Raw genomic sequence first — 26,695 nt, forward strand, 5'->3', positions numbered from 1 at the left:
GAAAAAAGACGAAATGTTGCGAAAAAAGACAAAATGTTGAGAAAAAAGTCGAAATTTTGAGAAAAAAGTCGAAATGTCGAGAAAAAAGTCGAAATGTTGAGACCACGAAATTTGGCGATACAAAAACGTCACGGGTTAGTTGTGTTTCTCACCTGTGATCTTGGGGATTCCCTCCAGGGTTAGTTGTGTTTCTCACCTGTGATCTTGGGGATTCCCTCCAGGGTTAGTTCTGTTTCTCACCTGTGATCTTGGGGATTCCCTCCAGGGTTAGTTGTGTTTCTCACCTGTGATCTTGGGGATTCCCTCCAGGGTTAGTTCTGTTTCTCCCTCACCTGTGACCTTGGGGATTCCCTCCAGGGTTAGTTGTGTTTCTCACCTGTGATCTTGGGGATTCCCTCCAGGGTTAGTTCTGTTTCTCACCTGTAATCTTGGGGATTCCCTCCAGGGTTAGTTCTGTTTCTCACCTGTGATCTTGGGGATTCCCTCCAGGGTTAGTTCCGTTTCTCACCTGTGATCTTGGGGATTCCCTCCAGGGTTAGTTCTGTTTCTCCCTCACCTGTGACCTTGGGGATTCCCTCCAGGGTTAGTTGTGTTTCTCACCTGTGATCTTGGGGATTCCCTCCAGGGTTAGTTCTGTTTCTCACCTGTAATCTTGGGGATTCCCTCCAGGGTTAGTTCTGTTTCTCACCTGTGATATTGGGGATTCCCTCCAGGGTTAGTTCTGTTTCTCACCTGTGATCTTGGGGATTCCCTCCAGGGTTAGTTCTGTTTCTCACCTGTGATCTTGGGGATTCCCTCCAGGGTTAGTTCCGTTTCTCACCTGTGATCTTGGGGATTCCCTCCAGGGTTAGTTCTGTTTCTCCCTCACCTGTGATCTTGGGGATTCCCTCCAGGGTTAGTTGTGTTTCTCACCTGTGATCTTGGGGATTCCCTCCAGGGTTAGTTGTGTTTCTCACCTGTGATCTTGGGGATTCCCTCCAGGGTTAGTTGTGTTTCTCACCTGTGATCTTGGGGATTCCCTCCAGGGCTAGTTGTGTTTCTCACCTGTGATCTTGGGGATTCCCTCCAGGGTTAGTTCTGTTTCTCACCTGTGATCTTGGGGATTCCCTCCAGGGCTAGTTCTGTTTCTCACCTGTGATCTTGGGGATTCCCTCCAGGGCTAGTTCTGTTTCTCACCTGTGATCTTGGGGATTCCCTCCAGGGTTAGTTCTGTTTCTCACCTGTGATCTTGGGGATTCCCTCCAGGGTTAGTTCTGTTTCTCACCTGTGATCTTGGGGATTCCCTCCAGGGTTAGTTGTGTTTCTCACCTGTGATCTTGGGGATTCCCTCCAGGGTTAGTTCCGTTTCTCACCTGTGATCTTGGGGATTCCCTCCAGGGTTAGTTCTGTTTCTCCCTCACCTGTGACCTTGGGGATTCCCTCCAGGGTTAGTTGTGTTTCTCACCTGTGATCTTGGGGATTCCCTCCAGGGTTAGTTCTGTTTCTCACCTGTAATCTTGGGGATTCCCTCCAGGGTTAGTTCTGTTTCTCACCTGTGATATTGGGGATTCCCTCCAGGGTTAGTTCTGTTTCTCACCTGTGATCTTGGGGATTCCCTCCAGGGTTAGTTCTGTTTCTCACCTGTGATCTTGGGGATTCCCTCCAGGGTTAGTTCCGTTTCTCACCTGTGATCTTGGGGATTCCCTCCAGGGTTAGTTGTGTTTCTCCCTCACCTGTGATCTTGGGGATTCCCTCCAGGGTTAGTTGTGTTTCTCACCTGTGATCTTGGGGATTCCCTCCAGGGTTAGTTGTGTTTCTCACCTGTGATCTTGGGGATTCCCTCCAGGGCTAGTTGTGTTTCTCACCTGTGATCTTGGGGATTCCCTCCAGGGTTAGTTCTGTTTCTCACCTGTGATCTTGGGGATTCCCTCCAGGGCTAGTTCTGTTTCTCACCTGTGATCTTGGGGATTCCCTCCAGGGCTAGTTCTGTTTCTCACCTGTGATCTTGGGGATTCCCTCCAGGGTTAGTTCTGTTTCTCACCTGTGATCTTGGGGATTCCCTCCAGGGTTAGTTCTGTTTCTCACCTGTGATCTTGGGGATTCCCTCCAGGGTTAGTTGTGTTTCTCACCTGTGATCTTGGGGATTCCCTCCAGGCTGGGGACGGGGAAGGTGAGGATGAGGCCCTGGCTGGTTCCCACCCACAGGAGACCCTGGCAGATCAGCAGGCTGGAGACCTGAACGCCCACCGGACCTGGAACACACGGTATCTTCTGTCAAAGAGCAACCGTTTTGGATGTATTGCTCACTCATAGTTCCATACATGACTTATTGTGTGGAGGTTTGTGGTAACGCCTATAAAACTAATACAAACCCTATTTTCTTATTACAGAAAAGAGCGTTAAGGATAATTAATAGATCTGACTATTATGAACCAACAAATAATCTCTTTATTGAATATAATACTCTAAAATTCCATGATATAGTAGAGCAGAAAACTGTTTTATTTGCCTCTAAAGCAGAAACTGCTTCCAAACTGCATTCAGGATTTGTTCCAGTTAAAGGAAACTACGACCTGAGGGGGAAACTCATGTTTGAGGCGACGACAGTAAGAACAAATATTAAAAAGAGAAATAAAAATGTGCTGTTCTATTTACAAGTTCAAGAAAATGATTAAAGAAAATATTGTAAATAAATATAAAACACTATAACTATCAAGTATATTATCAAGAACATTCTAGAATGTGAAACGTCAATTTTATATGTTGTTTTATTTATTTTTGTGTCTTCTTTATGCATTGTTTGTTTTCATGGATTAATGCTATTGCTATGCTGTTTCAGGTTTAAGTTCATCACAAGATAAAGAGGGAAGAAGCTTCGGCTTCAGCTGCACCTTTTCCCCAAAGCAATGTTTATTTTTTGTTTTGTAGAAATGGCTTAACTTGTACAAGGCTTAAGACTGAAATAAAGACTATTCATTCATTCATTCATTCATTCATTCATTCATTCATTCATTCATTCAAACACAGAGGTGGGGGTTTGTTATGGGGGGTCCTGGGGACCTGGGGGCCCAGTAAGCAGCTCTATGGAGCGACATTTCCCGAATGTTCTAGTGACATTGTTCCAGAAACAAATGTAGTAACAGGTGGGGGTTTGTGATGGGGGGGACCTGGGGACCTGGGGGCCAGGACCAGCTCTGTGGAGGCCGGGTCTCACCTGGGCCCAGGTGAGACGTTCAGCTCCACAGGGCTGGTCCTGGGGGCAGGGTCGGCGCCAGAGCAAATATTCAGAGGGGGCACGAGGCTTATTAGGGCGGGCACCAAATCAGTCCTGTAGGACAGCATTTTAAGGAAAAAAGTGCATTCTCACTGCTTTCCTATTAATAATCTGTCTAATACATGTGGAGAAATCAAATTACTTAGGTGTAAATAATGCAAGGAAGCGCACATTTGTTGTGCGTCGCCCATGTGAAATCTGGATTTATAAATGTATGAATATTTTGTGATTTTGAGGACCTGTAAAACCAGACTTTGCCCCTTCTTCCTGAAGTCCTGCGACCCCCTGCTGCTAACTCCTGGTTATCTCGGCCTGGGTCGAGATAGTCCGTTTACGACCCCACTGCATGGCCGGAGATCAAAACAAGGACCCAGCAGGGTTTCTGCCAGGGAAAACAGACTTCCTTGGGGTTTTATGACACCTAAGCAGGGGTCGGGAAGCAGCGGAGCCCTAAAACCAGGCCTCTTTGGACAGACACAAAACCTACCAGCAACCCCCCCAGCCTGGAACTGGCTTTAATGTGCCTCATAAAATGGCGACCGTGCCATGAACCACAATCCCAGCATGCCTTGCGGGATGGGGCGGCGCCTGAAAGCGCGCGCATCCAATCGCAATGAGGCACCGATGACGTCACTGCAGCGCGCGTAGGATCAAAACCCCTGCCGCTGCTTCTTTTTCGCTTCTCTTCCGATCAACCTCTCTTCCTGAGCAGCAGGACCAAAGGATCCCATCTCCCTTCTCTCCCCCCGGCTGGGGGGAGGCGGAAGGCCCGCAACGGACCAGGCCTGCGGAGCTCCGGCTCCCATTGACTCTCTTCTCAACTACATCTCGTCCTGGAACAGCTGGATCTTCTTGGCTCTGGGCCAAAGATCTCTCCTCTCTCTCCCCCCGGGCTGGGGGGAGGCAGGAGGCCCGCACCGGACCGGGCCCTGCGGGGTCCGGCCGTTGAAGCCGCGGTCCCCCGGGAGGCTCCGATTTCTCACTAAACTCTGTTCCTCTTTAAGTTCACAGATCCAAGCTTCCGACGCCCACGCGCTCCCGGCAACCAGATCGGGACACAGCTGCGATTGAGTTCTCTGACTGAACCCCCCCTCCCCGCTCCGAGCCCCTGTCTGCGAACCGGCGCAGGGATCGGGGACGGACGGCCGGCGTCTCGCCCGGCGTGAGCTCTCCTGGGGCCCGGACGGCCGCGCGTCGGCGACCGGCGCAGAGAGGGAAGCACGGCAGGAGAAGACCGGTCCCCCCGCCGCGCCTAGGAATGCGTGTGAGCCTCCGTTTGGTCCGGAACCACGGCCCGGCACGAGGCGGCCCCGCCGCTGTCTAATCCGTTTCAGGGGAAGGGACGGGACGCGATAGCCTGACTGCGAAACCCCAGCAGGACCGCGAACCCAGTCAACAAACCCGCATGCACCCGATTCAGGATCCCAGAGGAGACGTGAGCCCGCGTAGCAGTGATCAGTAGGATTTAAGAGTGTTCAGAACTGTGTGTGAGATTGTGAGACCTGGGTTATCAGTAACTTAAGAGTGTTACAGAGCTAAATCTGTGTTCAGAGCTGAGATTACATCATCATTGTTATCATTATCATGTTTGATTATTTGGTAGTCGTTGTTTTCTGCCGTAGGCATGTTTTAAATGCTGCGTTCGCCATCCGGTCCGATTGCACGTGGCCCAGAGGGCGCGTCCATCTTTAAAAGACCACAGAAGCCCCGTTTGAACTGTAGATGTTCTGTATCTTCGTTATTATTGCTTGATTTCTTTTTTTTGTTTTCATTCCATGCATTTAACGTTTATGTTTCATATTTTTCTATTGATGTTTTTCTAGTTAATTAATTGTTTTATGATACTGAAGCCATTTCTGCCATCAGGTTTATTTGGGTGTTGCGTTTATCATCTTTTGACACCCGTATGTGAATAAATCCTGATTGATTTCTTTATGAGTGGTTGTGTTATTTCATGCAAGATTTGGTCACAAATTGATTTGTTTAAGCAGAGCCTAGTGTTCGGATATCACGCCTTCACTGTTATTCTGTAAGATTTGCTGTTCTGCAGGATAATTCAAATCATAATGAGACTGATTTTCTGCTGTTAGTTATCGAATCCCACCGGAAGTAAGGCCCCGGCGGTGGTGCCCCTACGAGAATTATCATTTTTGATAATACAATTTGATAAATAGTCAACTTTATTAATTATTAATAATTCTTTAATAGAATTATCATTAGCCTTGATAACTGGACAGCCAAGCTACCTATGAGTTGCACAACATAAATGGCGCCCCAGCGTGAGGCTCTCTCGAAACGATATTTGTGACCAGTTTGTATGAAATAACAGAACATTAAATTTGATCGGGAAAGAAAATATTTTTATTTTTCTTCCCCCCTCATTATCTGATTCCTACGGTTATTTTAAAACATCCCTGTTCTAATGGCAACCTCGCCTCACTAAAGGGTGATTGCTTTGTTAAGTTCTTTAATTTTATTAATTTGAACTTTTATTTTTCATCACACGATTGTTAATCTTGTGATTGATTTCCTCTGCAACCTTACTTCACTGAAGGTAATGGTTGGGTTTGCTTTAAGTTCTGTTAATTTTATTAACCTGAACTTATTCTACCACTCAATTTTTGTGAATCTGTTTGAGTAATTTCCTTTTGCAACCAGGTTCCATGGAAACTAATGGTTGGCTCGCTGTAAGTTTCTGATTTTATTAACCTGAACTTTTATTGATGGATCACTATTTTATTAATCTCTGATTAATCCCCTTTTGCAACCATACTTAACTGAAGGTAATGGTTGACTTAAGTTCTTTAATTCTATTAATTGAACTTTTGCTGATTACCCCATGTGAGTTATTAATCTTCTCAGGTTAATCTCTACTGTGTTTTAAGTTGAATCTTTAATTTAAAGTTATTTAAAGATTCCTCCCTTTTAATTCACTTTATTAATTCCTTTCAGTTGGGTCTTGCTTCTAAGGTTGTAACCAATACCCCAGTCTCTCAGGGTTTGTTATCGGTTTAATTTCTTCTAATCTGGGTGATAACGTGAGCTGACTTCGTTAATAAGTGTAATCTCTTGCCAGAATCCCAAGCGAAGCGCTGGGGCCTGGACCGTGAGCTGAGGTGTGGTTATTAATGGCAGAGAGCTCATCGCAGTGGACGGAGAACCAGCAGAGGTGGACATGCAGGCTGATAGAGATCGACCGACAGGCAAGTCTGTTCTTAGGCTGGACCCAAAAGTGGTGAGCCCGGTCATCTCATCCCCTGAGCCCCCTGGTCAGACGCCACCATGAGTAAGCCAAAAATTAATTACCCGAAAGGAGCTGCGGCCCTTCCCAGTTTTCACTGTTACTGACGCTGAAGAAGCAGCTCAGCGTCTTCTTAAAGTAAACCAGAGGAGAACAGATCACGATTAACAACCAAGGCGCAGACGCCGTACCTCAGAGCGAGGGGGGTCCCACGTTTGACTTTTTTTTAGCAAAAAAACACTGAACAGCTGCATTACCTTGTATGCAGCGGCCCCCTCACAATTTTTCTGACCCAGAAGTGGAAGCCCGCTCCACACCTGAAAGGGGGGTAGGATACTTTGGGGCGTTAAAAAAAAATTCACGCCTACACACAATTTCCAGGCTTCCATAGCCGGCATAAGTTAATTTGTGTGTTTTTGTCGCCTAGCAATTAATCAAAGAGTGGTTAAATTGTTGGTTTTTGATTTTAGGTACAGTGTACACACTGAAACCTAACTAACCTCTCCTTTTATCTTTCGTTTACCGCACTTTAAGAGTGACATCACTGTGTTAGGTAAATGAATGATGTTATTGCTTTGAATATGTTTTTCTTTTCATATTTTTGTGCATGGCTCGCCTAGTGGAGGAAACCAGGCGAGCTCACGCCCCCAACCAGAGTTTCGTGACCACATGGACTGTTGCACCGTTGTTAGATTCGACAACCAGACCCTGCATTCCGGCGGTCGATTCTAAGGGGGGATGTTGTGCGTCGCCCATGTGAAATCTGGATTTATAAATGTATGAATATTTTGTGATTTTGAGGACCTGTAAAACCAGACTTTGCCCCTTCTTCCTGAAGTCCTGCGACCCCCTGCTGCTAACTCCTGGTTATCTCGGCCTGGGTCGAGATAGTCCGTTTACGACCCCACTGCATGGCCGGAGATCAAAACAAGGACCCAGCAGGGTTTCTGCCAGGGAAAACAGACTTCCTTGGGGTTTTATGACACCTAAGCAGGGGTCGGGAAGCAGCGGAGCCCTAAAACCAGGCCTCTTTGGACAGACACAAAACCTACCAGCAACCCCCCCAGCCTGGAACTGGCTTTAATGTGCCTCATAAAATGGCGACCGTGCCATGAACCACAATCCCAGCATGCCTTGCGGGATGGGGCGGCGCCTGAAAGCGCGCGCATCCAATCGCAATGAGGCACCGATGACGTCACTGCAGCGCGCGTAGGATCAAAACCCCTGCCGCTGCTTCTTTTTCGCTTCTCTTCCGATCAACCTCTCTTCCTGAGCAGCAGGACCAAAGGATCCCATCTCCCTTCTCTCCCCCCGGCTGGGGGGAGGCGGAAGGCCCGCAACGGACCAGGCCTGCGGAGCTCCGGCTCCCATTGACTCTCTTCTCAACTACATCTCGTCCTGGAACAGCTGGATCTTCTTGGCTCTGGGCCAAAGATCTCTCCTCTCTCTCCCCCCGGGCTGGGGGGAGGCAGGAGGCCCGCACCGGACCGGGCCCTGCGGGGTCCGGCCGTTGAAGCCGCGGTCCCCCGGGAGGCTCCGATTTCTCACTAAACTCTGTTCCTCTTTAAGTTCACAGATCCAAGCTTCCGACGCCCACGCGCTCCCGGCAACCAGATCGGGACACAGCTGCGATTGAGTTCTCTGACTGAACCCCCCCTCCCCGCTCCGAGCCCCTGTCTGCGAACCGGCGCAGGGATCGGGGACGGACGGCCGGCGTCTCGCCCGGCGTGAGCTCTCCCGGGGCCCGGACGGCCGCGCGTCGGCGACCGGCGCAGAGAGGGAAGCACGGCAGGAGAAGACCGGTCCCCCCGCCGCGCCTAGGAATGCGTGTGAGCCTCCGTTTGGTCCGGAACCACGGCCCGGCACGAGGCGGCCCCGCCGCTGTCTAATCCGTTTCAGGGGAAGGGACGGGACGCGATAGCCTGACTGCGAAACCCCAGCAGGACCGCGAACCCAGTCAACAAACCCGCATGCACCCGATTCAGGATCCCAGAGGAGACGTGAGCCCGCGTAGCAGTGATCAGTAGGATTTAAGAGTGTTCAGAACTGTGTGTGAGATTGTGAGACCTGGGTTATCAGTAACTTAAGAGTGTTACAGAGCTAAATCTGTGTTCAGAGCTGAGATTACATCATCATTGTTATCATTATCATGTTTGATTATTTGGTAGTCGTTGTTTTCTGCCGTAGGCACGTTTTAAATGCTGCGTTCGCCATCCGGTCCGATTGCACGTGGCCCAGAGGGCGCGTCCATCTTTAAAAGACCACAGAAGCCCCGTTTGAACTGTAGATGTTCTGTATCTTCGTTATTATTGCTTGATTTCTTTTTTTTGTTTTCATTCCATGCATTTAACGTTTATGTTTCATATTTTTCTATTGATGTTTTTCTAGTTAATTAATTGTTTTATGATACTGAAGCCATTTCTGCCATCAGGTTTATTTGGGTGTTGCGTTTATCATCTTTTGACACCCGTATGTGAATAAATCCTGATTGATTTCTTTATGAGTGGTTGTGTTATTTCATGCAAGATTTGGTCACAAATTGATTTGTTTAAGCAGAGCCTAGTGTTCGGATATCACGCCTTCACTGTTATTCTGTAAGATTTGCTGTTCTGCAGGATAATTCAAATCATAATGAGACTGATTTTCTGCTGTTAGTTATCGAATCCCACCGGAAGTAAGGCCCCGGCGGTGGTGCCCCTACGAGAATTATCATTTTTGATAATACAATTTGATAAATAGTCAACTTTATTAATTATTAATAATTCTTTAATAGAATTATCATTAGCCTTGATAACTGGACAGCCAAGCTACCTATGAGTTGCACAACACATTTTACTTTGACTGAAAACGTTTTACTCGTAACACACAACGAGGTCACATACATGTTTTCAATATATCAAGTTGATCTGTTCATGCCCCGACGGAGCGGGGGAATGGCAGGCCTGCAGCGGCGGGTGAGGCGCCGGGTGAGGTGCAAAGTGGGGCGCAGGTTTTTGCGCAGAGCAAAGCGACCAGTGTACAGAGCGAGATGGCAGAGTCTAGAAGTCAGGCTCTGTTGAAGGGGCTGACTGGACAGACTGCCACCGGGATGGCTGAGTCTCTGTTGGATGGAGAGGAGGATAGTGTAATGGAGGAGGATTTGTTTAAACTTGCTGCAAAGAGGAAAACACCAGAATCCGCAGTTGACAGTGAAAATGTGAACAAAATGTCTAAAAAAGACTCACAGTGTTCCCCCTCTGAGTTAGAGGAAAACACACAGGACACACTCAGCTCACGTTCGCAATCTCTCTTTCGTTCGCAATCTCTCCTTCGCAATAGTTCGCTTTCGGGAAATTTGTTTACCGCCAAAGACGAAAAGTGAGGGGGCACAGTGACTGAAGTAAGCGGGCACTGCCCCCTGGTGCCCGCCAATGGCGCCAACACTGCCTGGGGGGCCCAGTAAGGTCTTACCTGGGCCCAGGTGGGCGGGGGGAGATGGAGGATGGAGGTCTCACCTGAGCGGGGGGACACGGTGACCTCCTGCAGGGGGAGACGGAGGTCTCACCTGTGTGGGGGGAGTGGGGGGACACGGTGACCTCCTGCAGGGCTTCCAGGGTCTCGGTGTGGAACAGGTGGATGGAGGAGCTCTGGGAGAAGCACATCCACACCCCCCCACCCGAGTGGACCATGCGGGTCACGCTGCAGCCGGGGTCCTGGTGGGCCTGGAAGGTCTGGAACACATGAACACATGAACACATGGACACATGAACACATGAACACATGGACACATGAACACATGAACACATGAACACATGAACACATGAACACATGGACACATGAACACATGGACACATGAACACATGAACACATGAACACATGAACACATGGACACATGGACACATGAACACATGAACACATGAACACATGAACACATGGACACATGGACACATGAACACATGGACACATGAACACATGAACACATGAACACATGGACACATGAACACATGAACACATGAACACATGGACACATGGACACATGAACACATGAACACATGGACACATGAACACATGAACACATGAACACATGAACACATGGACACATGGACACATGGACACATGAACACATGAACACATGAACACATGGACCTGGTCCTGAGATCTAGATCTAAATTAGTTTATCACATCAACCAGCAGCTCTGGTAATAAAACTGGTTTATAAACATTTGATATTCCAGCAGAAGCACACACACATATATATATATATATATATATATATATATATATATATATATATATATATATATATATATATATATATATATATATATATATATATATATATATATATATATATAATATGTGTATATATATATGTGTGTATATATGTATATGTGTGTAGTCAGTTTATCTGTAGTTTTTAATATGTTTTAGATTGGGCGGAGTGATACAGCACTAGGTGCTGTGTTGATGTTCTAAAATCCTACACTGTTGAGGGACATTAAAGTACACTGGAACTCAGCAGAAGTTTCCCCGTGTTTATCCTACTCACCACCCCAAAAAGGTTTAATTTAATAAGGTAAGGCTTAACTCTACACCAGCCTTACATAAGTAAAAGTTCAGAGCTCAAAACGGGACTAGTTTCTTAGTAAGATTTTCGTCCGCGCGGACGTGGTCGCGGTCGGATGCGCGTTACTAGTCAACACAATAGATTAATATTAATAATCCAATATCGCGATACAGTTTGTCACCTCCACGACACGTATCGTGACGTTTTTGTATCGCGAAATTTTGTGGCACGATATATTGTTACAGCCCTAGTGAAGACGCCCCGTACCTGTGTTTGGTCGGCCCCGGCCTGGATCACGGTGACCCGGTTGCCGCATCCAGCCCAGACTGAGTCCGGCAGCGCCAGCAGACTGCAGACCGGATCAGAACCCACCGGTCTGAAGGAGTCCACCTCCCAGAGCCTCTCTGGAAAACACAAGCCTGGTTTAATGTCTCTTTCTGAAGGTTCAGTGACAGTTTGATGAGGTCATGTGACCTCATGTGTTCTAGATAGATATGTGTTTATTGTCCCCGTGGGGAAATTTGTTTGCAGCAAAAGACACACATGGCAATTTGACAAAACATAGCATAAAACCTAGCATAGCATAAAACCTAGCATAGCATAAAACCCGGGACACAGAACAGTAACACAGACACGGTGCATCCACCTGTACATGGTGTTGCCCAGCCAGCTGGGGGGCTATTTCCTAGCAATATTTAAAAGTTTAATGGCTTGGGGTATAAAGGACTTGTTTGACCTGTTTTAGTGAACGGGGGGGGCAATAACGCGGAGCTGATGGCAACAGTTTAAAACTGGAGGTAAGTGGGAGCCTCTCATCAGCCACGATGGCCTTTGCCTTGTTTGTTACCGTCTCTGTATCTGCTTTAAGGCTGGTAGGTGGCTGTTGTTACTGTCCTAACAGAACTCTGTTGGGCCTCAGAGTTATTCCCAAACCAGCAGATGATGCAGAAAGTTAAAACACTCACTCACTCACTCACTCATCTTCTCCCGCTTCATCCGTTACCGGGTCGCGGGGGCAGCAGCCTCAGCAGGGATGCCCAGACTTCCCTCACCCCAGACACCTCCTCCAGCTCTTCCGGGGGGAGTCCGAGGCGTTCCCAGGCCAGCCGAGAGACATAGTCTCTCCAGCGTGTCCTGGGTCTTCCCCGGGGTCTCCTCCCGGTGGGACATGCCTGGAACACCTCCCTAGGGAGGCGTCCAGGAGGATCCGGTACAGATGCCCAAGCCACCTCAGCTGACTCCTCTCAATGTGGAGGAGCAGCGGCTCGACTCCGAGCTCCTCCCGGGTGACCGAACTCCTCACCCTATCTCTAAGGGAGGAAACTCATCTCTAAGGGAGCGTCCAGCCATCCTGCGGAGGAAACTCATCTCGGCCGCTTGTATCCGCGATCTTGTCCTTTCGGTCACTACCTAAAGTTCATGACCATAGGTGAGGGTAGGGGCGTAGATTGACCGGTAAATCGAGAGCTTCGCCTTTCGACTCAGCTCCCTCTTCACCACGACGGTCCAGTACATCGACCGCATTACTGCGGACGCTGCACCGATCCGTCTGTCAATCTCACGCTCCATTGTTCCCTCACTCGTGAACAAGATCCCGAGATACTTGAACTCCTCCACCTGAGGCAGGACTTCTCCACCCACCTGGAGAAGGCATGCCACCCTTTTCCGGTCGAGAACCATGGCCTCGGTTTTGGAGGTGCTGATTCTCATCCCTGCCGCATCGCACTCAGCCGCAAACCGCCCCAGCACATGCTGGAGGTTCCGGTCCGATGAAGCCAACAGGACGACATCATCTGCAAAAAGCAGAGATGAAATCCTGAGGTTCCCAAACCGGATCCCCTCTGGCCCCTGGCTGCGCCTAGAAATCCTGTCCATAAAAATTATGAACAGGACCGGTGACAAAGGGCAGCCCTGCCGGAGTCCAACATGCACTGGGAACAAGTCTGACTTACTGCCGGCAATGCGAACCAGACTCCTGCTTCGATCATACAGAGACCGGACAGCCCTTAGTAGAGGGCCCCGGACTCCAGACTTACTCAGCACCCCCCACAGAATGGCACGAGGGACACGGTCAAATGCCTTCTCCAGATCCACAAAACACATGTAGACTGGTTGGGCAAATTCCCATGAACCCTCGAGCACCCTGCGGAGGGTGTAGAGCTGGTCCAGTGTTCCACGACCGGGACGAAAACCGCATTGTTCCTCCTGAATCCGAGGTTCGACTATCGGCCGTAATCTCCTCTCCAGTACCCTGGCGTAGACTTTCCCCGGGAGGCTGAGAAGTGTGATCCCCCTGTAGTTGGAACACACTCTCCGGTCCCCCTTTTTAAACAGAGGGACCACCACCCCGGTTTGCCACCCCAGCGGTACTGTCCCCTTCCTCCATGCAATGTCGCAGAGGCGTGTCAACCAAGACAGCCCTACGACATCCAGAGACTTGAGGTACTCAGGGCGAATCTCATCCACCCCCGGTGCCACTGAGGAGCTTACGAACCACCTCGGTGACCTCGGCTTGGGTGATGGATGAGCACGCCTCCGAGCCCCAACCCTCTGCTTCCTCAGTGGAAGGCATGTCAGTCGGGTTAAGGAGATCCTCAAAGTACTCCTTCCACCGTCCAACAATGTCCCCAGTCGCGGTCAACAGCTCCCCACTAGCACCATAAACGGTGCCGGCAGAGTACTGCTTCCCCCTTCTGAGGCGCCGAACGGTCCTCCAGAATTTCCTCGAAGCCGACCGAAAGTCCTCCTCCATGGCCTCCCCGAACTCCTCCCAGACCCTAGTTTTTGCCTCCAAGACTGCCCGAGCCGCGGCCCGCTTGGCCTGCCGGTACCTATCTCCTGCGTCAGGAGTCCCACCGGCCAACATAGCCCGGTAGGACTCCTTCTTCAGTCTGACGGCATCCTGTACTTCCGGTGTCCACCACCGGGTTCTAGGATTGCCGCCACGACAGGCACCAAGTTAAAACACTTTAAATAAAAATCACAGTAAAACATGTGGACCATTTTTCCATTAACATTAAAAGAAAACAGTTTCTTTAAATAGTACAGTCTTTGTTGGGCCTTAGTGCACAGGCAGTCAGACCAATTGTTGCATTTAAGTTTGTGATCAAGTACAACCCCAAGATACTTGTATTCAGTCACAGACTGGATCACCTCTCCGTTGATAAAAGTGGGCTGAAATGAATTTTGCTTCCTGAAATCACTGTCATTTCCTTTGTCTTTAAGGTGGACAAGGTTTTCCCTCTCACACTATTTAAGAAAATTATCCAGAACTGGCCCATGATCCTCCCCTCCATCATGCAGGAGGCTAACTAATGCAGTATCATCTGCACATTTGATAAAGTGCCTGTTGTGTACCTCCACCTTTAAAACTAAACTTAAAACCTTTCTGTTTAGTAAAGCCTATAGTTAGTGTTTAGTAAACCTCTAGCTGGTGTTGGTAAATCTCTAGGTAGTGTAAACTCTAGTGTGTTAGAGTCGCTCCTGTAGTTTCTTGTGCTGGCCCCCCTTTCTTCTCTTTTTTCTCTTTTGTACATGGTGCAGCATCCTCTGCCGGTGGCGAAGAGCATCTCTGAATGCAAAACACCGGCTCCTGCAGCGTGGGAGTGAGAGGGGCAGGGTAACGGCCCCTTTTGGGCGGGGGAGAAGGTTCGTCCCTCAAGACTCCTCTCCCTGGCCCTGCCCCTCCTCAACCTTTCCCCGACCCTGCACCCCAACCTGGGGCTTGCTGATTGGGCCTGAGCTTCGGGAGCTGCGTGCTGGCCTGCGGTCCCCACCCCTGGTCATCCCGTTGCTGCTTCCACCTGCCTGCTGTGCTGCTGACGTCCCTGACCCCCAGTCTGGCCTTCGGCAGGAGGGTCCCCCCTTATGATCCAGGTCCTGGTCCAGGTTTCTTCCCTCCTAAAGGGGAGTTTTTCTTGCTACTGTTTGGCTTAAGGTTTTTCTCCCAGTAGGGGAGTTTTTACCTGCCATTGTTTATGTAATAACTGCTCGGGGGTCAACTTTTGTTGTATTAGACGCTATATAAATAAAATTGAATTGAATTGAATTGCTGGAGAAAGTGCTCGTGCAGGAGTTTGTGTACAGAATAAATAACAGTGGGGATAAAACACAGTAGAAGACGCCTGTAGAAGTGGTGATTCTATCTGAGAGTGATGTTCCAACTCTGACCTGCTGAGATCTACTGCTAAGAAAATCAACAATTCATAAAAGCGGACAAGTGGAAGTGAGAACTCTGTTTCCAGTTTTTCTGCTAAGATGTTCGGTAAAATTGTATTAAAAGCTGATGAAAAGTCCACAAATAAAATCTTAGCATAGGTCTTGGGTTTCTCCAGATGAGTATGTAGTACATGCAGCAGGTAGACTCACCTACAGCTCTCCAGGTAGACTCACCTGCAGGAGGTAGACTCACCTGCAGCAGGTAGACTCACCTACAGCTCTCCAGGTAGACTCACCTGCAGGAGGTAGACTCACCTGCAGCAGGTAGACTCACCTACAGCTCTCCAGGTAGACTCACCTGCAGCTCTCCAGGTAGACTCACCTACAGCTCTCCAGGTAGACTCACCTGCAGGAGGTAGACTCACCTGCAGCAGGTAGACTCACCTACAGCTCTCCAGGTAGACTCACCTGCAGGAGGTAGACTCACCTGCAGCAGGTAGACTCACCTACAGCTCTCCAGGTAGACTCACCTGCAGCTCTCCAGGTAGACTCACCTACAGCTCTCCAGGTAGACTCACCTACAGCTCTCCAGGTAGACTCACCTGCAGCTCTGAACTCCACCACCGTCCCGTTGGAGAGTCCAGCGAACAAGAAGGACGTTGAGCAGCAGAGACAAAGGACGGGGCAGCCGCCCGGCGTCTCCAGCGTCTGCAGCAGCTCCACAGACGTGTCCATGCTGCTGTGCACCTGGATGCTGAAACCATGGCAACAGATGAACGTAAACAGGAATAATAACAACAATTCATTTTATTTATAGGCACCTTTCTAGACACTCAAGGTCACCCTACAAAGTCAAAAGACCATTCCATCAAACATTTGAGGTAGTTCCAGAGATACAAGTTGATAGGGAGGAGAGCTTTCTGAGGGGGCGGCGGAAGCTCAGGTGGTAGAGCGGGTCGTCCAATGATTGGAAGGTTGTCAGTTTGAATCCCGCTCTGTCCCAGTTTGCTGTCGTAGTGTCCTTGGGCAAGACACCTTACCCACCTTGCCCCGTGTGAATGTGTTTGAATGTTGGTGGTGGTCGGAGGGGCCGTTAGGGGCGATATGGCAGCCACGCTTCTGTCAGTCTGCCCCAGGGCAGCTGTGGCTACAAACGTAGCTACCATCACCGATGAGAATGTGTATGAATGAATAACGGTCTAAGTGTAGCACTTTGAGATTCATTGAATGTAAAGTGCATTCAAAGTTAAATTCATTATTCTGAAAAGATGCATTTTTAACCGGGATTTAAAATGTCAGTAGAAGTTGTGATGTCACATGGAAGGAAAGGGTGGGGGAACCCCTATGTAAATCATCAGCTCCTTTGTGACTTTGTTGAGTCAGATCAGTATTGCGTCTGTACAGTTTGGGAGTTTGATAACACAACATATCCATCACACGTGCCAGGAGCCTTGAAATGGCCAGAAATGGCTGACGTTTTTCCAATTTGTCAATATGCCAGGTAACTAGCTACGTCAATCACCTAGTGTGTCACATGACACTGGAAGGATCAGCTGGGCGGGATGTACAGACTCTGCAGAATTTAGTGGCTTTACTACTTCTCTGAGTTGGCAGGGTGAGGGGAGACCACTTTATATATGTTAAAGCAAGAAAAAACCTGTTTTTCATAATATGTCCCCTTTAAGCACATTTGAATTTATGAATAAACCAATGGACTGACCTGCCGTCCTGCAGACCCACACAGATCATGTTCCCCCTGCTGGCTGCAGCCACTCCCTCCTCTTCCTCGTCTTCCTCCTCTTCCTCCTCCTTCACCTGCTCCAGACAGAGGACCGGTGCCCTCAGGCGGAGGCTCTTCACCAGGCGGGGGGTCGACCGGTTCAAGGAGAAGATGTCCACACGACTGTGGGAGTCCGAGCCTCCTGCAACCTAAACACCAACAGAGGTTTCAACGGTGGAACTGCAACCTAAACACCAACAGAGTCCTGGTTTCAACAGTGGAACTGCAACCTAAACACCATCAGAGTCCTGGTTTCAACGGTGGAACTGCAACCTAAACACCAACAGAGGTTTCAATGGTGGAACTGCAACCTAAACACCAAGAGAGGTTTCAATGGTGGAACTGCAACCTAAACACCAACAGAGTCCTGGTTTCAACGGTGGAACTGCAACCTAAACACCAACAGAGGTTTCAACGGTGGAACTGCAACCTAAACACCAAGAGAGTCCTGGTTTCAACGGTGGAACTGCAACCTAAACACCAACAGAGTCCTGGTTTCAACGGTGGAACTGCAACCTAAACACCAACAGAGTCCTGGCTTCAACGGTGGAACTGCAACCTAAACACCAAGAGAGTCCTGGTTTCAACGGTGGAACTGCAACCTAAACACCAACAGAGGTTTCAACGGTGGAACTGCAACCTAAACACCAACAGAGTCCTGGTTTCAATGGTGGAACTGCAACCTAAACACCAACAGAGGCTTCAATGGTGGAACTGCAGACGACACTATAACCAGCAGGGGGTTTCAGCCACGACGTCTGGGATGGTTTTGTTGGTGAGGAAACGCCCTCTGACCAGTTTATACACTAACAGATGTTCACAGGGCTGTTTCACAAAAGTAGGATTCAGAAATCCAGGATCAGAGATGAATCCAGGCTTGACAAAGCGCCATCTGTTGATCCTGCTTCAAAAATTACAATTAAAAAAGTCGAAATGTCGAGATTAATGTTGAAATACAATTTCAAGAATAAAGTCGAAATTTCGTGAATAAAGTCAAAATTTGCATAATGTGCATAATGAAAAATAATCTTCCTCTAAGATATTTTTATTTTTCTCTTGCCTGGCCCTAATACTCTTCCGTAGAAACCAAACTAAGCTAACTAAGGAAGCCTGGCTGTTGGGCTGGTCTGGAGCAGGCATGGTAACCATGGTAACATGCCTCCCTGAGGGAGGCATGTTTGTGTTGTGATGAAGTGGTGATTCCTCACCCAGAGGTAACCCTGGGGTAGGTATGTTTGTGTTGTGAGGAGGAAGTGATGAAGTGGTGATTCCTCACCCAGAGGTAACCCTGGGGGACGTATGTTTGTGTTGTGAGGATGAAGTGATGAAGTGGTGATTCCTCACCCAGAGGTAACCCTGAGGGAGGTATGTTTGTGTTGTGATGAAGTGATGAAGTGGTGATTCCTCACCCAGAGGTAACCCTGGGGTAAACAGGTAGAGGGGCAGCAGGGCCCCAGCAGGAAGGCCTGGGATGGGATGTGCAGAGCTGCCTGTAACAGACAAACAGGAAACACATTCCGGTCTGTGATGACAACCTCATGGAAGTAGATATCACATCAATAGTGTAAAACTAAAATAAAACTTGCTTCTTTGCTTAATAATACTGTTATTGTTATTATTGAAGTCTTTTTGGAAGGGAAAAAGAATATTAGACTGATCCGATGATCTTGTACTGGGTGGGCGACCACGCCCACTTAGGAGACAGGAAGTGGATATCATTTCATACCATTGGCAGTAACGGTAATGAGAAATCTTCTGTATAGAGGATCTTTGGTTCCTACCACCGAGGGAGAGAACAGGTTTGATACAGAGAACTTTGGTTGGAACTCTGGACCAGTTCTTAGTTCTCATGAAGGGAGCAAAGATTGGTTTAAGATTCATTTGAAACAATATCTTTTAAAATTGAATTAATTATGATTTGACATTTGGAAGGAATAGAATGAAGTTTGAATAGATTTACAGGAAGTGTAAATCCTATCACAATAAAGGTGAAAAGTGGTGCAGAATTCTAAGATAAGGTCATTTCAGGCAGGTATTGTTGATGAAGGTGTTTTATTTGATTTCATTTCTATGTATTTATGTCTGAGAATGAAGGTGATTTAGTTCTCTGTGTTGTTTCTGATTAAGGGAGTTGTGTCTATTATTGTTTTGTTTGTCATGTATAATGTGTGTCTGTTATGTATTAAAGGAGCATGAGGCTCCTTTTAAGAAATGAGACTCTCTAGCGCCACCCTTCACCACGACGGCCGCCGGGGGTACTGCAGCCAACAGTGAAGCCGGCACGGGAGAACGGGGAGAACGTGCATGCAGCGTCATGTGACGTCACATCCACAGGACAGCGCGGGAAATTCCGGTCACAATTGCAGCACATTTTGCAGCACACAGCTTGTTCAAGGCAACGGAGAGATACACTAGAGGATCATTCTTTTTGGTTTGGAACGCTTCATCTGACATTATTACTAGAAAACTTAAAACGTATACGAATTCTTTTCATAAATCCAGCCTCAAGCTCCTTTAAGTGTTAATTTGTGTGTTGTGTGTATGTCAGACCCTAGGAAGAATAGCTAACGCTGTTGCTAATGCTAATCCTAAATCCTAAATAAAACAAACAAAATAAACAAAAACTCGTCAATGTTTCGTGTGTTTTCGCTAGTATGTGGTTGCATTTACAGAATTTTCAGATTAGTTTGGTCACATGGCTGTAATAACCCTCTCACCCTCAGAGTTTGGTCACATGGCTGTAATAACCCTCTCACCCTCAGAGTTTGGTCACATGGCTGTAATAACCCTCTCACCCTCAGAGTTTGGTCACATGGCTGTAATAACCCTCTCACCCTCAGAGTTTGGTCACATGGCTGTAATAACCCTCTCACCCTCAGAGTTTGGGCCCCGGAGGAGAAAACAGGAAGTGAGCAGCTCAGCAAGGGCGAACTTAGCAGAGTTTTGGTCTTTCCATCGTCTTCAGCACTTTCCCATCCTGGAGTGTTTTCTTTTCCTGAGCAGAACAATCACAGACACCTCAGTCAGCTGTTTCAGACTCCACTGCAACGGTTTGTAGGATGTGAAGGATATTTCACCACAGAAGAACAAGACGACTCACTCTGAGCAATCTTGGCGAGGTGCAGCCGGTTCATCCAGGAGATCTTGCTGTGAGGGCTGGGAGTGTTGAAGACCACCATGACGCTGACCGGCCGGCCGGCCCTGCCGACGACAGAAGAGGCTGTAACGTACGAGGAAATCTGGAAACCGTTTAATCCATTATAAAAGGAGATGTAGGTGCTTCTACGGGAGGAAAATGCAGGGCAGGATACCTAAATACCAGGGGCCTCATTTATAAAAGAGTGTGTAGGATTCATACTAAAAGTGCACGTAAACCCAAAAGCCGAAGATTTCGGGCGCAAAAAAAAATCCAGATTTATAAAACCTGGTGCACGCACACTTGCACGCAATGTTCCGTTTATAAATCACAGTCCAGCTGGAAGGTTGCGCAGGTGAATTCGCCTCATATCCCGCCCTCTACACGCCCACTTCATACCATAAATGGGCAATGCAAAGTACTCCATGACTGTATTTGCATATGAATGATCCTGCTGAGCATGTGCAGCGCCACCTGCAGCCTGTTTCTGCTGCGCGTCAGGATGAATGAGACGTGTTGAGCCACCGTGCCACTAAATTTCACGGAGACTGAGATCGAGATGTTGTGGATGAGGTGGAGGACAGGAAAACCACATTATTTGGTGGTCACAGTAAAAGTAGAAAAAGTATATAGATAGTATAAAATAAAGTGAGCGAGTGGCACGTCGTTGCTGCGCTAAACTCCGTGAGTGCCACGGACAGATGGTGCAGAAAAAAAAAGAAGTGTCGTGATTTGAAGGTGGCGGCCAAGAGGTACGGAGCCCCTAAAGGGACACGGATGTTTTTAATATATATGAGTTTTACGTGCGCGCGTGAGACCTTTAAGGCTGATCTATGGTTCTGCGTTACACCGTTTTAACACAACCCTTACCTATCTGGAACAACCCTTACCTACCTGGACCAACCCTTACCTATCTGGACCAACCCTTACCTATCTGGACCTCCCAACCCTCACCTATCTGGGCCAACCCTTACCTATCCTCCCAACCCTCACCTATCTGGACCAACCCTTACCTATCTGGACCTCCAAACCATCTCCTATCTGGACCTCCAAACCCTCTCCTATCTGGACCTCCAAACCCTCACCTATCTGGACCTCCAAACCCTCTCCTATCTGGACCTCCAAACCCTCACCTATCTGGACCTCCCAACCCTTACCTACCTGGACCAACCCTTACCTATCTGGACCAACCCTTACCTATCTGGACCTCCCAACTCTTACCTGTCTGGTTTTCCTGGAACCGACAGCCGGAGGCGGCACTTGTTGGCGTTCTGGATCTCCTCCTCCTTCAGGTGGATCAGCCTCTGCAGAGCCAGATGCCAGTCCTGGGACACCGTTGAGTTCAGGTTCTGACCCGGAAGCAGGTGGACAAAAGGTCAGTTAGTCATCTGAGGACTGATCCTTCTCCCAAAATTAAAACAAAGATGTTCCTCAAAGGAAGTGTGAGAGGAATATGCATAGTTCTCCTCCTACAGAGCAGAATATCATTAAACCATTTCGGAGTCTGGAGGAATTTCCACATGTGAACAATGAAACAACAGCTGAGAGAAGCGTGTTACAATCACACATTAACAGCCCCACAAACCATCCTTTAGTGTCTAAAGGATTAGGTTTTAGTCCATCCATGCATCCATCCATTCATCCATCCATCCATCCATGCATCTATCCATCCATCCATGCATCTATACATCCATCCATCCACCTATCCATCCATGCATCCATCCATGCATCCATCCATCCATCCATCCATCCATCCATCCATCATCCATCCATCCATCCATCCATCCATGCATCTATACATCCATCCATCCATCCATCCATCCATCCATCATCCATCCATCCATCCATCCATCCATCCATCCATCCATCCATCATCCATCCATCCATCATCCATCCACCCATCCATCCATGCATCTATACATCCATCCATCCATCCATCCATCATCCATCCATCCATCATCCATCCACCCATCCATCCATGCATCTATACATCCATCCATCCATCCATCATCCATCCATCCATCCATCCATCCATCCATCCATCCATCCATCATCCATCCATCCATCCATCCATCCATCCATCCATCCATCATCCATCCATCCATCCATCCATCCATCATCCATCCATCCATCCATCCATACATCCACCCATCTATCCATCCATCATCCATCAATCCATCCATCTATCCATCCATCATCCATCAATCCATCCATCCATCCATCCGTCCATCCATCAATCCATCCATCCATCCATCCATCCATCCGTCCATCCACCCATCTATCCATCCATCATCCATCAATCCATCCATCAATCCATCCATCCACCCATCTATCCATCTATCCATCCATCATCCATCCATCCATCCATCCATCCATGCATCTACATCCATCCATCCATCCATCCATCCATCCATCCATGCATCTATAAATCTATCTATACATCCATCCATCCATCCATCCACCATCCATCCATCCATCCATCCATCCATCCATCCATCCATCCATCCATCCATCCATCCATCCATCCATCCATCCATGCATCTATACATCCATCCATCCATCCATCCACCCATCGGCCTGTAGTTCTGCTTCCTATCTGAACCCTGGTGGAACCAGTATAAACCAGTACCTGGTAGGTTCTGAACCAGTATAAACCAGTATAAACCAGTACCTGGTAGGTTCCGTGCAGAGTTCCCACCAGCTCTGAAACCTCCTCCACCACCGCCAGGTCATGTTGGAGCTCCTCCATCTCCTGGTAAAGTCTACGAGGATGCAGGAACAAACTACCTGCACACAGGTGAACACAATCAAGTCATGCAGGAACAGACTTCCTGCACACAGGTGAACACAATCAGGACCAGGTCATTCAGGATCCAGAGGGGGGGGGGGGCAGTACCACAAACAGGCCAACCGGAGTTTGGTGGTACTCTGAGCACTGCTAACATGTTTGCAAGGTGGAGTGGATTAAAACAATTAATTGTGTTCTGTGACAAAAGATTGTTCTGTGGCTGGTGAGACTTATTTACTGTATTTTCTGGACCATAAGCCGCTACTTTTTTCATAGTTTTTGAACCATGCAGCTTATACAAAGGTGCAGCTATTCTGTGGATTTTTCTTCCACCACTCGGGGCGCTCTAACCGGAATTAGAATCAAAACTAAGACAAAATAAATGCAAAGAAGAATACACTACTACTTCTTTAGCAGATAGAAGTAGAAGCAGATTTCAAACAGATAAATAGATTAATAAATACCGTTATTTTCTCTTGGTTCTGTCCCGTTTTAATCAGCAAAGTTGCTGCCGTGTTAAAAGGATCTATTTAGGTACAAACATGTACATCATTTACAGTTCAAAATCCTTCTGTACATGTAGTAAATATCTAATCTAACAACATAAATATCTGCGGCTTGCATATCTTTTCTTTTTAAATAGAGCGGATGCGGCTTGTATATCTTTTTTTTATTGTTTTTTTTGTTTTTTTAAATAGAGCAGATGCGGCTTATAGTCCAGAAAATACGGTATACTTCCTGGATCGTACCAAGTGTGGGAACTAAGAGAGGGGTGTGGCTCTAAAATTCTCTGCAATTTGTGTTGATGGAGCCACACAGAGATCAGATGTGGGCCAATATATATTATAATTATAGTAAGGGGGATGATGTGATGTATTATGTAAATATTCTTGGCCAAGTGATGGGTGTTATGTGCAGTACTCGAGTTGTAAAAATAAATCAGGGGGGATGGTGGATTTTATCATATGGGGAAAGATAATTTGTGCTGATTACAAATAATATAATATATTACAAATAATAGCAGTGACCAAAACAGCTGCAGAAATACTGCAGGAATGACATAGCAGCAGTTAAATGCAGCCTTCTGTAAGCTTTAAATATCCACTGGGCTTACATCAAATACATCAAAACACAACAATAAAAAACACTTTTCTGAACTTATCAATATGACTCTGTCCTTCACAGGATAAGTAACATGGATCACTGCAAAAACTCACAATCTTAACAAGAATATTTGTCTTATTTCTAGTTAAAATGTCTCATTTTAGTAAAAAAAAAATATCTCATTACACTTAAATTTGGACCGTTTTTTTTTCAGGGGGGGATGATTTGGACCGTTTTTATTTCAGGGGGGGATGATTTGGACCATTTTTATTTCAGGGGGGATGCCGTCCCCCCTCATCCCCCTCAACTCCAGTACTGGCTGTGGATGTTCATGTGTTTACCTGTGTTTACCTGTGTTTACCTGTGTTTACCTGTGTTTACCTGTGCTGCTGTGGATGTACCTATGTTTACCTGTGCTGCTGCTGCGCCTGACGACGCCCTCCTGGCCGACCTCCACCACCCTGGTCTGCCTGAGGGGGGCGCTCCACTTCAGCGAGTATCTGGGAGCCAGTGGGAGGAAGCTGCTGATGTCAGGGTGACCCCTGCTGGACACACGGGGGAACAACACTCCCAGCAGTTTTATTTTGCACAACAGCAGGAGTCAGATTTAGAAACTCTGAGTTCACTAAGACTTCATTCCCAGGAGGTGGTTGTTCAGGCGATTCCAGAAACTTTTTCACAAAAGTGACATTTTTGCAAATTTCCACATCTCTGATAGCGCTGGATGAGATGTAGCTGGTCAATCTGAAGTCGTCAACATCTAGTTTCCTGCTGCTTATTACCAGGGGTGTCAAACTCATTTTGCTTGGCGGGCCGGATTTGACCAATTTCTTTCTTATGGGCCGCACGCTCAAAATAACAAAAACGGTGCAATTTTTTTTTTTCACCATTGTTATCTAATCCAATATCAGTTTAGTTAATTTTAAAGGAAATATGCACTTTGTTTACACTCTAATTATATAAAATATATTTCTTCAGGATCTTTTCTTGAAATTTCTCATTTTTTTTCAAATTATGTAAGATACTTTTAATATCATTTTACAAAGATAAACAGAAACAAGTATGTTTTTTTTTATATTTCGCTTTTTTATAGGAAATGTAATTAAAAGCAAAATCTTTCTTATTACATCCGAGAGTGTTTCTTTGTGATTTAGAGATTTTTCCAGTACAATTAAGTGTATTTATTTTTAAAAATTGGTGCGGATATTTATGCCAGTGTGCCGAAAAAGTCAGCACTTCTCTTTTAACTGTTTTACTTTGTCACTATCCTCGTATTCAAAACTGAAATTATCCGAATAAATATCTTCTATCATCTTTTTTAACAGTGATATTTTTCCTGCGAAAATATATAATAATAGTCAATTAATAAAAATAAACGGCCATATACAAAGAAATAAAATCAGCAAATGCATTCTAGAAAACTAAAAAAGTGTTGAAAACTGCTCTCTTTGTGGAATAACGATGGATTTGTAGAATTATATTATCGGATATGCTGCGATTCATGGCAATTATTTATGCCTTCAATTCAATTCAATTCAATTTTATTTATATAGCGTCTAATACAACAGAGTTGTCTCTAGACGATTTACAGAGACCCATACCCAGAACATGACCCCCGAGCAGTTATTACATAAACAATGGCAGGTAAAAACTCCCCTAGTGGGAGAAAAACCTTAAGCCAAACAGTGGCAAGGAAAAACTCCCCTTTAGGAGGGAAGAAACCTTGAGCAGGACCAGGCTCATCAGGGGGGACCCTCCTGCCGAGGGCCAGACTGGTGGGTCAGGGACGGCAACAGCACAGCAGGCAGGTGGAAGCAGCAACGGGATGACCGGGGGTGGGGACCGCAGGCCAGCACACAGCTCCCGAAGCTCCGGCCCATCAGCAAGTCCCAGGTTGGGGTGCAGGGTCAGGAAAAGACTTGTGCTCCGTAATGCAAGCTACAAGCCACCCATGGCCACCTGCAGGACAAAAGAGAGAAAAGGGAGGAGAAGGGGGGGGCAGCAACGGGATGACCAGGGGTGGGGACCGCAGGCCAGCACGCAGCTCCCGAAGCTCCGGCCCAATCAGCAAGTCCCAGGTTGGGGTGCAGGGTCGGGGAAAGACTTGTGCTCCGTAATGCAAGCTACAAGCCACCCACGACCACCTGCAGGTTCCGGTGTCCGGCAAAGGATGCTGCAACATGGACAAAAGAGAGAAAAGGGAGGAGAAGGGGGGGGCCAGCACAAGAAACCACAGGAGCGACTCTGACACACTAAAGTTTACACTACCTAGAGATTTACCAACACCAGCTAGAGGTTTACTAAACACTAACTATAGGCTTTACTAAACAGAAATGTTTTAAGTTTGGTTTTAAAGGTGGAGGTGGTGTCAGCCTCCTTAACCCAGATTGGAAGTTGGTTCCATAGTAGTGGCGCCTGATAGCAGAACGCCCGCCCTCCAAATCTACATTTAGATACTCTAGGAACTACAAGTAAACCTGCACTCTGAGAACGGAGAGCTCTGACAGGAACATAAGGCACTATCAGGTCTTGCAAATAATGCGGAGCTAAGCCGTTTTGGGCTTTATACGCAAGTAATACAATTTTAAATTGGATTCTGAATTTTACGGGTAACCAATGGAGCGACGCTAACACTGGAGAGACGTGGTCTCTCCTGCTAATTCCTGTCAGTACTCGTGCAGCTGCATTT

The 26,695-nt window shown here is 47.3% G+C and overlaps 1 protein-coding gene across 1 annotated transcript in view; it reads right to left on the reverse strand.

Moving 5' to 3' along the window:
- LOC133444528 (rho guanine nucleotide exchange factor 10-like protein) overlaps positions 1-26,695 on the reverse strand; it is a 54,223-nt gene that overhangs the window by 910 nt on the left and 26,618 nt on the right. Inside the window, exons 16-26 of the mRNA XM_061722368.1 lie at positions 24,418-24,548; positions 22,786-22,901; positions 21,336-21,463; positions 20,079-20,179; positions 19,852-19,973; positions 18,388-18,468; positions 16,919-17,127; positions 15,801-15,952; positions 11,308-11,444; positions 10,039-10,204; positions 2,109-2,231 (exon numbers count right to left, since the gene is read on the reverse strand). Of these exons, the coding sequence (XP_061578352.1) occupies positions 2,109-2,231; positions 10,039-10,204; positions 11,308-11,444; positions 15,801-15,952; positions 16,919-17,127; positions 18,388-18,468; positions 19,852-19,973; positions 20,079-20,179; positions 21,336-21,463; positions 22,786-22,901; positions 24,418-24,548 (1,466 nt within the window). The remainder of the gene's footprint in view (positions 1-2,108; positions 2,232-10,038; positions 10,205-11,307; positions 11,445-15,800; positions 15,953-16,918; positions 17,128-18,387; positions 18,469-19,851; positions 19,974-20,078; positions 20,180-21,335; positions 21,464-22,785; positions 22,902-24,417; positions 24,549-26,695) is intronic.

This window comes from Cololabis saira, chromosome 5, assembly GCF_033807715.1.
Source record: "Cololabis saira isolate AMF1-May2022 chromosome 5, fColSai1.1, whole genome shotgun sequence".
Taxonomy (NCBI): Eukaryota; Metazoa; Chordata; class Actinopteri; order Beloniformes; family Belonidae; genus Cololabis; species Cololabis saira.